This window comes from Hemicordylus capensis, chromosome 1 (genome assembly GCF_027244095.1).
Source record: "Hemicordylus capensis ecotype Gifberg chromosome 1, rHemCap1.1.pri, whole genome shotgun sequence".
NCBI lineage: Eukaryota > Metazoa > Chordata > Lepidosauria > Squamata > Cordylidae > Hemicordylus > Hemicordylus capensis.
The window spans coordinates 77,806,994-77,819,672 of record NC_069657.1 but is presented as its reverse complement, the minus strand read 5'-3'; the positions used below and the strand labels follow the sequence as shown (position 1 = coordinate 77,819,672).

At 45.9% G+C, this 12,679-nt stretch overlaps 1 protein-coding gene across 1 annotated transcript in view; it reads right to left on the bottom strand.

Annotated features, from left to right (window-relative positions):
• Positions 1-4,583: 4,583 nt before the first annotated feature.
• LOC128340020 (deubiquitinase DESI2-like) overlaps positions 4,584-12,679 on the bottom strand; it is a 92,906-nt gene continuing 84,810 nt past the window's right edge. The window contains exon 5 of the mRNA XM_053284624.1: positions 4,584-5,500. Within this exon, the coding sequence (XP_053140599.1) occupies positions 5,258-5,500 (243 nt within the window). The 3' untranslated portion in view covers positions 4,584-5,257. The remainder of the gene's footprint in view (positions 5,501-12,679) is intronic.

Sequence of the window (12,679 nt, the reverse complement as noted above, 5' to 3'; positions counted from 1 at the left end):
AATATTGTATTGGGTGAAAATTTGGGCTTCCTGGATGAGCTTTAAAAATTGGCCAGATAACTTAATTACATACAAGCTATATGCATACGCATTGCGGCAACTTCATGCTGAGAAAAGCTGCACCTCTTGAATTTCTGTCTATCATATAGCCAAGGGGGAGAAAGGGTGGCAATCATACTTGCATCCTGTTTTCCTCTTTGCAGACATTCAGGGTGTGTGTGTGATATATGTGAATATATAGACACAGAACACAGCCAGATCTTAACCCCAAAGAAGTCTCCCCAACAAGGAAAAGGAGCTGACCCTTGCAGGAGCCCCTAGAAATAACCCTGATCTCGCAGTAACCTCAGTCCTGGAGGCACAACCAGAGCCAGCCCCCAGGAGAAGCTTGAGATCCTGGGGGAATCTGATGTTCTCCATCTGGACCCTTGGTCTTACTTCAGCCTCTCATGAACAGGCATGTGGATAAAGATGATCCGGTAACATAGTATACTTGGACTTCCTAAAAGCTTTTGACAAAGTTCCCCACCAAAGGCTCTTGAGTAAACTCAGCAGTCAGATAAGGGAACAGGTTCAACTGTGGATTAGGGATGTGTGAACTGGTTCGAATCCGAACCTGTTCAGATCTGAACTGGGGCAGTTCGGCGGTTCGGATCCGAACTGAACCAGTCATCAGGTTCGGGCTACAGGTTCGAATTCAAACCGAACCAGGGGTGGTTCGATTCGGACCCGTTCGGACCAGTTCTGATCAGTTTGGACACCCAAAAATTGGTAGGATGGTAGCTGGCACACAGGGGTACCTGTCACCCCAACCCCAAAGCAATCGGACACTCGTACGATTTTTTATGAATTTTTGAAAATTATTTTTTCCCTCATAGGATATAATGGGAGTCGAACCAGGCCATTATTCCTTATTGTGGAGCATAAGTGCACTTGGGGGGTGCTGGGGTGGCCCAGAGCGAGTGGTGGTGTAGTGCACATAGGGTGCCAACCACCCCCATGGGTTTCTAACCCATGGGGTACAACACAACCCTGTACCCCATGGGTTAGAAACCCATGGGGGTGGTTGGCACCCTATGTGCACTACAACACCACTCGCTCTGGGCCACCCCAGCACCCCCCAAGTGCACTTATGGGGCTGCTGAAAGCTCCATTATAACTTAAAGACGCGTAAACTTCAACAATTAACCAAAAATCAGCCCTCTGCCCAATTCCTTTCAAATAATTCCGATAGCCTCCTTGCCCCTACCTGGCACTACCACCAACCCCACACTGCTCTAGGCCACCCCTTTGCCCCCGATGTGAAGCTATACATTTGCTGACACCTCCATGCTTCTTTATGGAGAAAAACCTTAAAGACGCGTAAATTTCAAAAATCACTTAAAAATCACCCCTTTGCCCAATTCCTTTCAAGTAATTCTGATAGCTTTCTTGCCCACCCTAGGAACTACCACCCACCACACTCCACTCTACGACACCCCCGAAACCGGTTTTGTGCACATCCCTACTGTGGATTGGTAACTGGTTGAAGGACAGGAAACAGAGGATAGGAATAAATGGACAGTTCTTTAAATGTAGAGAAGTAAGAAGTGGGGTCCCCGAGGGATCTGTATGGGGATCAGTGCTCTTTAACTAGTACATAAATGATCTAGAAGTTGGGTAAGCAGCGAAGTGGCCAAATTTGCAGATCACTCTAAACTATTTAGGGTAGTAAAATCCAAAAGAGATTGTGAGGCACTCCAGACTGTGGGAGTGGGTGACAAAATGGCAAATGCAGTTCAATGTAAGCAAATGTAAAGTGATGCATATTGGGGGCAACCCCCACTCCAACTTCACATATACTCTGATGGGGTCTGAGCTGTCAGTGAATGACCAAGAGAGAGATCTTGGGGTCATGGTGGACAGCTCTCTGTAAACCTCATGTTACGATTAATTACATTAATATTAATCCTTTATATATTTATAAAATATAAATATGAATCTTTATTATAAAAATATAAATAATATCACTTATTGCAAATGGTGTGGCTATGCGTCTGAGCATGTGAGGAGGCCAGAACAGCATTACTGCTGCATGGGCAGCTTTCTAAACTGAGCTTAGTGTGTGCTTGGGGCCACACTGGGAGAGTGGGGACAAGCGGCTGTGCCGGCAGTCATGCTGGATGGGTAAGGACCCTTTTACCTCTTTCACCACTCCCGCCCAACCTCTCCTTAGCCGCCAAACCAGATCAGCTGAACTGGGCTTGATTTGGCTCAATCACAGACTGAACTGCCCCAGTTTGGTTCATGATTGAGCCGCTAAACTGGCCCAGTTTGAGGCTAACCAGTTCGGCAGCAAATGGTTCATGCAGACCCCTACAGCCTTCTTCTCGGGTTCCAGTCTCCAGTAACCCTGTCTGATGCTTTGCTTGCTCCTCTTCTAGCCTTGGCAATCACACCGGTCACCAATCCTATGCCTTGTTTAGCCCTCCTTGCTCAGGCTATGGGACTTGGCAATAGACCAGTGCTGTTTAGTCCGGCAGTGACTCTCCAGGGTCTTTCCTAGGCCAGAGATCTTTTTCACCGGAGGTGCCACGGGTTCAACTGTGGATCTTTAAGAAGCAAAACATGTTCTCTACCATTCCCCTAATGGCTGTGTATAGAAGGTTTAGTGGCAAAACCAAGGATAGGCAACATGGTGTTGTGGACAGGGTTGCGGCCACACAGAGGACATAGGTAAGATTCAACTTCCTGCCACTGAAACCCCAAAAACCTATATTTTGGGAATGAGAGAGATTTGGGGGTCATAGTGCAAAGCTCACTGGCTCAAATCCTGACCAAATTACTCAGCAGAAGTCCCATGAAATTAATAGCACATTTGTCATGACTAACATATCCTAATAATGGGACTTCCATTCAGTAATTTAGTCAGCCATTGAAAATAAAAGCTCAGCTTGCTGGGCAAATTCCATGGCAGGAATGATTAGGGAAAGGAAGTGGAAACAAGAGGGAAAGAGAAAGAAAACCATAATGCCACTATATGCATTGTTGGTGTGACCACATTTTGAATACAGAGTACAGTTCTGGTTGTTCCAGGTGGGGGAAAACATTATCAATTTGGAGAAGATACAGAGAGGAACAACTAAAATGATCAAGGGGCTGGACCATATTTTCCCTTTAAAGCAAGGCTTAAGTAGTTGAAGTTTAGAAAAAAAATTACCAAGGCTGAGGCAACATGATGGAGATTAATAGAATTATAAATGTTGTGGATAGTGGATAGACATCAATTATGCACTCAAATCACAGGATCTCAGGAACATCCAATGACTTTCATTTGGTAGTACGCTCAGGACAAACTGAAGGAGTGTGTAATCATACTGGCTGCAGCCTGACTAATGAAGCACTGATGCAATAGGAGAAGCATCAGCATAGCACCAGTGCTTCTGAAGAGTTCCAGGCTAATGCTGCACTGGTCGTGTGTGTGTGTGTGTGTGTGTGTGTGTGTGTGTGTGTGTGTGTGTGTGTGTGTGTGTTTGATTTCAGTGACCTCCTGTGCCCCCAGAAGCCCTCTGTGTCACCTGTGCCAACTTCAGGACATATTTTTGGGTGTCTTCTAGTCTACGTACTGTAATAAATTGATTGATTGATTGATTGATTGATTGATTGATTGATTGATTGATTGATATTTTTGGATGGCACAGAGCACTTCCTCAGGAAGATGAGGCTGACAAAATTTGTCCCCACCGCTGAGCCAGCAGTATAGCTGAGTTAGCTGAACTTTTCATAAGCACTGGTGTTTCTCTATTGCGCCAGTGCTTCGTTAGTTAGGACATCAGCCAGTATGTATAATTACTGGAATTCATTGCCACAAAACATAATGATTGCCACTAGTTTAAAAAAAAGGGTTAGACGGATTCATGGAGGATACAGGTCTATCGAAGGCTGTTAGTCCTGACAGCAAAATGGAGCTCCCTCCTTCAGTGGGTTTATACCTCTAAATATCATATACTAAGGCCAAGCAGGGGGTGGCTATCACTATCACAACCTGCTTGTGATCTTCCAAGTGACATCTGGCTGGGCACTGTTGCCCAGTGCCACTGGGCACTGTGGGCATAGACAGAACTCAGATCTGATCTAGCAAAGGTAGAAAGACTGCTGGGTCAGCTCTGAAAGTTGAATATGTGGTGATAGGAAAGTTGTGGTCTTTAGGTATGAATAGATTATGCTCTCTCTTTTAAAGGTTGCAAGGAATTGATTCTCCACCTGTTACCACCTTCATGCTCTGGAAATCTATTTTCTAAGCAAAGATTGTAAATGGGAGCTGAAAGAAGACCAAAGAGAGTTGCTCCAGCTCAGCCCAAGTACCAACCCCAGCTAAGGTTGCTAATTCCATTCTAAATGCAAGTTCCCAGGTCTTCTGCATGACCTGGTGAAATTCAAAAGTCTCAGCTTTATGCATCAGGGAGCTTCAGCAGTGGGAAACTGCACCTTTGAAATTTTTTCATGTTGTGTGAAGGTTACAGGCTCAGGAACTCTGTCCAGAAAGGAAGTAGCAACCCTAAACCTAGCTTGCTCCCTCAACAAATAAAAGTCAGAACCACACATTCATTTCTAGATTAGTTTTGCTATTGTCACTGAAGGGTAGAGGCCTCAATCGCTCATACAGTATTTTAATTCACACAAAAATCTGCAGTGGTAGGATGGCAGCACCTTTCATTTGCCCTTCTGATGACTTAGAAACTAGTGATTACAAAAGAGAGAAAGGAGGAGACGGAGTTAACAGGAGCTTTTTGCTGGTCTTAGGGATGAGAAAATTAAGCTCTGATTCCGGTTCATAATTTTGGTACTTAAAGGAGGTGCACTGTGGATAGGTAACCTTGGAAAAACTGGAGAGAAGGCGGCCTATGTGCAGGACAGGAGGAATCAAAGGATTAAAAGAGTTCCAGCCAAGGAACTTCTCAGTATGGCTACCCTTCAGGTCCACTTTGTCATGTCCCAGAGGTTCCTGCAGTTTTGTTCTGGCTTATTGGACTGAAAGCACACGCTGCCCCCAGGAGTTTAAACCAAGCCGTCTTCAATGCAGTTCTAGAGTGACAAGTCGCTTTGCTGAGTAGCAGCAATACTTTGAAAAAGAGGCAAGAAGGTTCCATCTCTTCAATGAATGGACATCCCCCCCCCACCATGTCCTTGGGAGAAGGTAACGAGGTTACAAGGAATGGAAAGTGAGCAAAAAACAGGGCAGGGGAGAGATTTGGATGAAAGGCTGGATGAGTATAGTTCAGACCCTTGTATGCCTGCAGGTTCGTGAGGGGCCTGAGGCTGAGGCAGCTGCAGAAGTGGATGGGGTGTCTTCGTCGGTTGTGTCTCCCTGCTCTTCCTTATGGAGGCCAAGGCTGATGTGGCTCTGCAGGGCTGCTGGAGTCAGCCATTCCTTGGGGAGGCAGCTTTGGAGGAAGGGAATACAGGAGCTGAAGTAGGCCAGGCGGTTCACCCAACGTGGGATTTCCTTCCCACACAGGATCTGTGTAATCAAGAGCAAAACAGCACAGAGCCATTATGTTGTGTGCATTTTGAGATGATTATTCATTCACCATAGGCTTCCCATGACTCCTTCTGTCACAGTGGAGAAAAAGAAACAAAGAACTGGCAATGAAGCACAGAGACAAGAAGTATAAAGTAAACTCAAAAAGCAAAGAGCGAATAGACAATAAGGCCGTGTTTTAACACTTTGGGTGACTTGCAGCCTAAGCTATGCAATCCTTGGATCTTTATACTGAAGATTCCAGAGAAAATATTTACTTGTGTCTTTATATGATAGTGTTCAGAATTTTATCTTAATGGAGTAGTTATGCTGGATTTGTTCTACAACTACTCTGAGCAGTAGGGTCAAATAGCGGGGAGAACATGAACTTCCCTGTAGAGAAAAACAGGGGCCTACAGGAGTATACACACAACAACCTGGGCAAATGGCAACATGCCACAAAATTCATTCTGCATGCAAGCTCTAGGGAAGGAATGGCCTTCATTTTGTGGTGCTGAGAGAGCAGAGCTGAGAATGGTACATGAGAATGCATGAACACCATCTCAGTGCTGCATACTGCAAAGTGAGATCCTAAGGGAAGTGATGGGCGCTCTAGAAAGCATTTGAAACCAGTCCAAGAGCAGCTGGCCTAGAGACCTCTGCAGTCCTATCGCTTCTGCTTCACAATAAAAGCTGACCTTTTATGGAACCAAGTTCTAGTCCAATGTTTCTCAACCGTGCTGCGCTTTGTTCTCAGTCAGCTCTAAAAGCCGAACGGTTTAAACTGCTGACTCGCCCCATAATGCACTTAGAGGGATGCGTCCCTCTCAGTGTGTAAGGGAGTGAGTCAGTTCCAAAAACATGGAGTTTAAACTGCCCACTTTTGGAACTGACTCAATTCTGTATGGACAAACAGAGAAGTGTCCTTCCCTGTGTGTTATGGAGTGAGTCAGTTCCAGGAGGGATGCAAGGGATGGCTGTGAATAAGAATAAAGATTATACAAAAATAAAGAGGAGGAGGGGAGTGAAAATAAATAAATAAATAACACAGTGGCTTGGCTTGTGTTGGGGGAAGAGTGTGCCTCATTTTTTAAAAGTGTGCCTCAGAATAAAAAAGATTGGGAAACACTGTTCTAGTCTATACATGTCTGCAGTCCTGCAGGGTTAGACTGAATTGTTGTTTCAGTTCAGACCACTAGTGTAGCAACATGTGTTTCTGTCTGCAGATAGATTTTTTGGCAGCTCCCACCACTGCCATTGCTGCCACTAGGACCCCTCTTCCCACTCTCTCTGCAGCTGCCTGCCCACCCAGCTGCCTCTCTTCCCATCACTGCTGGTGGTATTGAGCCGGCATGTGGGCTGATGACATCACTGTCCAGCGTGTGGCATAAGAGAGGCAGGAGGGTGGGTGAGTGGCTGTGGAGGCAGGCAGTGTGCGGCTCCTCTGGCCCTGGTCCCTTTTGGTGGCCCGTGTTCATTGTACACAGTTACCCAATAGTAGATCTGCCCCTGGTTCAGACTACAGGTCGGAGATAACACACTGGAATGTTTCCTCATGTAATACATTATCTGAATATGGGAGACTAGCACATTTGAAAGAAAACTTCTAGCCTACCTCTTTGCTTGCTGGGCTGGTTTTATATTCACATGGAGGGGTTTGGGGTGGTGTTTTTTTTAAACACAGGGGACGTAGCAGTATTAAAAGAGCCAATTAGTGACAGGCTGGTTATGTTAGACTTTCTGGGAAGAACCAAGAACAAGCTAAGGGCCACTCTGTGTTCATATTAGAAATGAACCTAGATATGGGCCCTTCAAATGCATGGTACAGATAGGGAGTGTACTGCTGCACTATACCTGTGTACAGATCTATACCTGTGTACACTGTTGTACGAGTGTTGAACAGAACATGTGAATGGGCCTTGAGAGAGCTTTGTAAACCATTTACTTTAAATAAAATATAAAGGGGCTGTTCTCACGATTAACAATAGGAGAGCCTAGCCCGATTTTTGTTAATTGTAAGAACCACTGGGCTTGCAAGCGAGCCCGGTGGTTCTTGAGCAGCTAACCTGCTCATGTAGCCCGCCCCTTAGCCCGGGTTTGCGGAGCAAGCACTCCGCAAACCCGGGCTATCTGCTCGTGAGTAGCTGCGGTGTGGCTCCGCGCTGTGGCTACTTGCAAGTAGACCCCCGACCGGGAGGTGAAAAGCCACCTCGGCTCCAGGGGTCTCCCCAGTATGCCCTGCGCACTCGCACAGGGCATATTGGGGCTTCCAGAGGCCGTGTGGCCCCCGCTCCCCCCAGCCCCCACCGGCTCTGTCATGGAGCCGGCAATTGTGTGGGCGGCTGATCCAGCCGCCCAGGGCTCACTGCCCAGTCGTCTGCGGGGAGAGTGGGCTTAGCCCGCTCTCCCCGCAGTTTCAGCGAAAGCGGGTTTCACGGATTGTGAGACCCGCCTCAGAATTTATTAGAAAGGTACAGTCTGTTTGACAGTTTGAGCAAGACAACCAACTGGAAACAGGGAACATTCAAAAATGTGATTCCTCCATCTTAAGTGGTGCAGTCCAGCCTACCACCTCAGCATTCTTCCACCTCATTTTGCTTCATGTAGACCAGGCCCAACTGAAGGCCAGTGTAACACTGATTTAAGGCCAGTGTAACACCAATTTAAGGCCAGTGTAACTGAAGCCAGTGATGGGCTTCAGTTCCTTCAGAGCAGGCCTCAACAACATCTTGCTAAGCCTAAGCCCACTGTGTATTATGGCCTGCTTGATGCTACCCGTTCCTGTCCCATGTATTGCATCTGGTGAGCTGTGTTGGGCTTGGTCGGTCACCAGGCAGCTCTAGACTCTGCTTCTCACTCCAGTCATTGGGTAGCTCCTTGGCCTTAGTTCGCTAGACTGGTTTGGAATCCCCAGAGGGCAAAGAATATACAAGACCTCCATCATCACCAATACACATACATAAGAAGGCTTGCTTCTTTTTATTCAAATTTTTGAACAGCCAATGACTAAGGTTTAAGGCAAGAATTCTCAAACTTGGGTACCCAGATGATATCGACAGCTCCCATAATCCCCAGCTACAGTGGCCTGGCCATTGCTGGGAATGATAGTCCAACAATATGCTGGTCTTGTGGTAGCAAGCATGACTTGTCTCCTTAGCTAAGCAGGGTCCACCCTGGTTGCATATGAAGGGGAGAGTAGAAGTGTGAGCACTGTAAGATATCCCTCTTAGGGGATGGAGTCACGCTGGGAAGAGCAGAAGGTTCCAAGTTCCCTCCCTGGCATCTCCAAGATAGGGTTGAGAGAGATTTCTGCCTGCAACCTTGGAGAAGCCGCTGCCAGTCTGTGTAGACAATACTGAGCTAGATGAACCTATGGTCTGACTCAGTATATGGCAGCTTCCTAGGTTCCTAATTTTTGGGGACCCAAGTTTGGGAACTGGTTTAAGAGCTTGAGATCTGCTTGTGGTTTACAAGCAGCCAGTTTGCCCAAACCTCCCCTAGAGAGTCACAAATGGAGAAAAGCTGGACTGAAACTTGTGGTTGTGTCCAGTGCTTCCTCTAACAGAGATTCCCAGATATTGTTGATTACAACTCCCAGAATACTCAAGCAAAAACCATTGCAGCTGGGGATTCTGGGAGTTGTAGTCAACAACATCTGGGAATCCCTGTTAGAGGGAAAACTGGTTGTGTCCCAGAATCATATAAACATCTTGGTTCACTTTCTGACATTTGGCACCCATACTTCTCTCTTTTGTGCTAAAGACAACAGTTATTTTCAAAACATAAATGAACAGGCAACAAACAGAGCACCAGAACCAGGGCAGAGCAAAAATACAGGGACCGATAATAAAGCATAGCCCAGAGACTCTGAACAACAGGAGGCCCAGCAAGTGCTTTCTTAAGCATACACCAAACAAAAAGGAAAGGAATTTGCTTTTTGCCTGATTGTGGTGCTCCCTTTCCCAGGTTCCTTCTATCAGAGCAGCTCACGGTCTCATAAAACTGTTACCATATCTCCAAGGCAGATTTAAAATGTAAGCATTGTCCAGCCCTGCACAACTTGTGACTCATCATCAAGCTGAAGGCAGCCCACTTGCCATGCATTGTGGCCTGGTACGTACATTCATGGTTTTGTAGCTCCAAGCAGGCAGCAAAACCAGGAGATTAACAGATTTACTTGTGGACCACCATACTGTTGGGGTTTGTGATTATTTAGCAAAGCACCTAGGAAGCTACCACTCTGGTTACAGAGTGCAGAATTTAGTTGTTGCAGATATTTAAGTAACACGCATGGAGATCACTGTAGAGTCTCAACTAAATTGATTTATTGGTGAGATGCTGAAAGGCATCATCTCATACTGCACGGGAGATGGCAATGGTAAACCCCTCCTGTATTCTACCAAAGACAACCACAGGGCTCCACAGTAGCCGACGCCAACTCTATGGGACACTGTACTTTACTTTACATTTGAGGTAGAAAAGACGTATCCTATCTATCAGCTACATAATGTATAGGTAGGGAGAGAGAGATGTTTCCATCTTCTCTCTAGGAGGAAAGGAAGAGGACTGACTCACTGCAGGAAGTACCTGAGGAGTCAAAGCAGGGGTCATAGAGCAGAGGCAAGCAGGGACAGGTAAGGAGACCCTCACTAGTTACTAGGGATGTGCATGAACTGGTTCAGAGGCCCTTTTATGGGCCTCCAAACCGGTTTGAACGTTACCCGGCTCGAGGGTTCGATGGTGGGGGTGGGGGTGGCTTTAAGGGTGGGGGAGGATGAACTTACACCATCACCCTGCCACATTTCCCCCGCTGGTGCACGTCTCCCGAAAAGCCCATCGGGGCGGCAGCATACCTCCCTGCCGCCCCGCTCGGACATTATCTGGACGTAACCAGAAGTAGCAGCTGCAACTGCGCATGTCGCTCGCACACACACAATGTGTGCAATGTGCGCATGCGAGCGAGTGAGCGACCTTTTAATGCTGCTTTTCATCTACAGCAGTACTGTTGGTAAACGGAGATGCAAGCATTACCTTGCAGGGTGTAATGGGTGTGATGTGATAAACCCAAGGCTTCAGGGCTGTTTTTTTAAACCCCTCACTATAGCAGTGATTTCCACAGTGCTCAGTTGTTAAATTCAGCCTAGCCTGGGGCTTCATTACAGAGGCTCAGCAAAGCAATTCTAGTTCTGTTACACCCTGGTGAACAATATGTGCAAATCCCAATGCCTCTACACACTCCAATAGCTTCATTTTGGGGTTCAAATGCAAAGCAGGTTTGCCATGCAATTATGCTTTTTTATGCATGAAAGTCCTTGAGACGGAGATTTTGAAGTACAGGGAGCAGCTGCCGGATGACAGCGAAGGTAACAAGTGGATCTCTGGGGAAAGCTCGGTTATAATTAAGACTAAGATTGCTGGCGACACTTGAGAATAATGGATTTCACTTGGAATGGATTAACAACTGTAAGTCATTCCAGCAACTGTACTGACACAAAATGCAAATTTTCTACCCCAATAGATGTGCTACAAGGCCAATATCTTAGAATATATAAAGTTATTTGCTAAAAGGGCATTATCACTATGCTCTGCTAGAAATAATATGATCTAAACAAAAACATAATTATGTGGGAATGCTGACCTGGCACCTACTGGGTCACACTTTGTGCAAATTGACTACTGCAATGCACTCTATGTGGGGCTGCCTTTGTACGTAGTCCAGAAACTGCAGTTAGTCCAGAATGTGGCAGCCAAGTTGGTCTCTGGTTCATTTTGGACAGACCATATCACTCCTATCTTAAAGGATCTACACTGGCTGCCAATAAGTTTCCAGGCAGAGTACAAGGTTTTGGTTATAACCTATAAAGCCCTAAACAGCTTGGGCCCTGGGTATTTAAGAGAACATCTTCTTTGCTATGAACCACACCGCCCATTGAGATCATTTGTGGAGGTTCGTCCGCAGTTGCCACCGGCTCATCTGGTGGCTACTCAGGGATGGGCCTTTTCCATTGCTGCCCCGAGGCTTTTGAATACACTTCCTGCTGAAATAAGAGCCTCCCCATCTCTTACAACTTTTAGAAGGGCAGTCAAGATGCATTTGTTCTCCCAGGCTTTTAATTAGATATTGTTTTAATTGTGTTTTTAACTTTTTAAATTTTAATTGCTGAAATATGTTAATCTTTTAATTGGTTGTTTTTATTGTCTTGTAAACCACCCAGAGAACTTGAGTTTTGGGCGGTATAAAAATATGCTAAGTAATAAATAAATAAATAAATTCCCCAAACTGGCCTAATCATTATTCTACATTATAATCATAGATTCCAGGTATTCAGCCAAGATTTGGAATTAGAAAGTTTGGAATATGAATTTCTCCACTTCAGAAGTTCTGAGCTAATTGTGAACCAAGTCCAAACTTAAACCTCTCTGAATATCATTCACTCACTTAAAGTAACAGCCATCCTCACTGCAGCAGCTCACCCCATCCTTTCCCCACAGAAACATCTGGTGGCAGTGATAGCAATAAGGAGGAATGTTGCTGCAGCCTTTGTTGCACTGCAGAAGTACTGTGGGCATTAAGGCCATTGGAAAGTGTAGTTTCCTAGGCGTTGTGGTTTCTGACTAAGGATTCAGGAGCCCTGGGAAATTTATAATTCCCAAGAATCCTTATGCCCAGGATATTTCTGAAAGTATGTTCAGCACAATTGTGGATGTGAGGCCTCCTAAGGATCCAGAAGGCCTAGGACCCACCATGCTGCTGTTGCCACCTAATGAAGTCTACAGCACCAACCCTTCTTTTCAGTGCTGTTGACAGGTAAGTTTGGAAAGAAAGGGCAGGGGGAAGCATGAGGAGCTGGGGAGGCCTCCCCGCATCATTGTGCTCCAATGACATTGGGAGCCTTGAGAAGACCTGGTGCTCAAATTGGATTCTAGCTGAAAACAGCTGATCTACACCAAGTCCAAACTAGCTAGTTTCAGGGAAGCCTATTCCAAATTGATTCTGGGTAAATTTGCCCATCAGAGAGACCTCCTTTGCAGTAGGGTGAGTTAAACTTTGTGGAGACAAGAATGCAGTATGATATAAAGATAAAAGTTTGAGAAATAGCTTTTTCTGCTTCATAACTAAACTAGACAAAGTTCTCCAAGGCTTCTGCAGATTAGTTGCAATTCTCATTGGGAGAACAG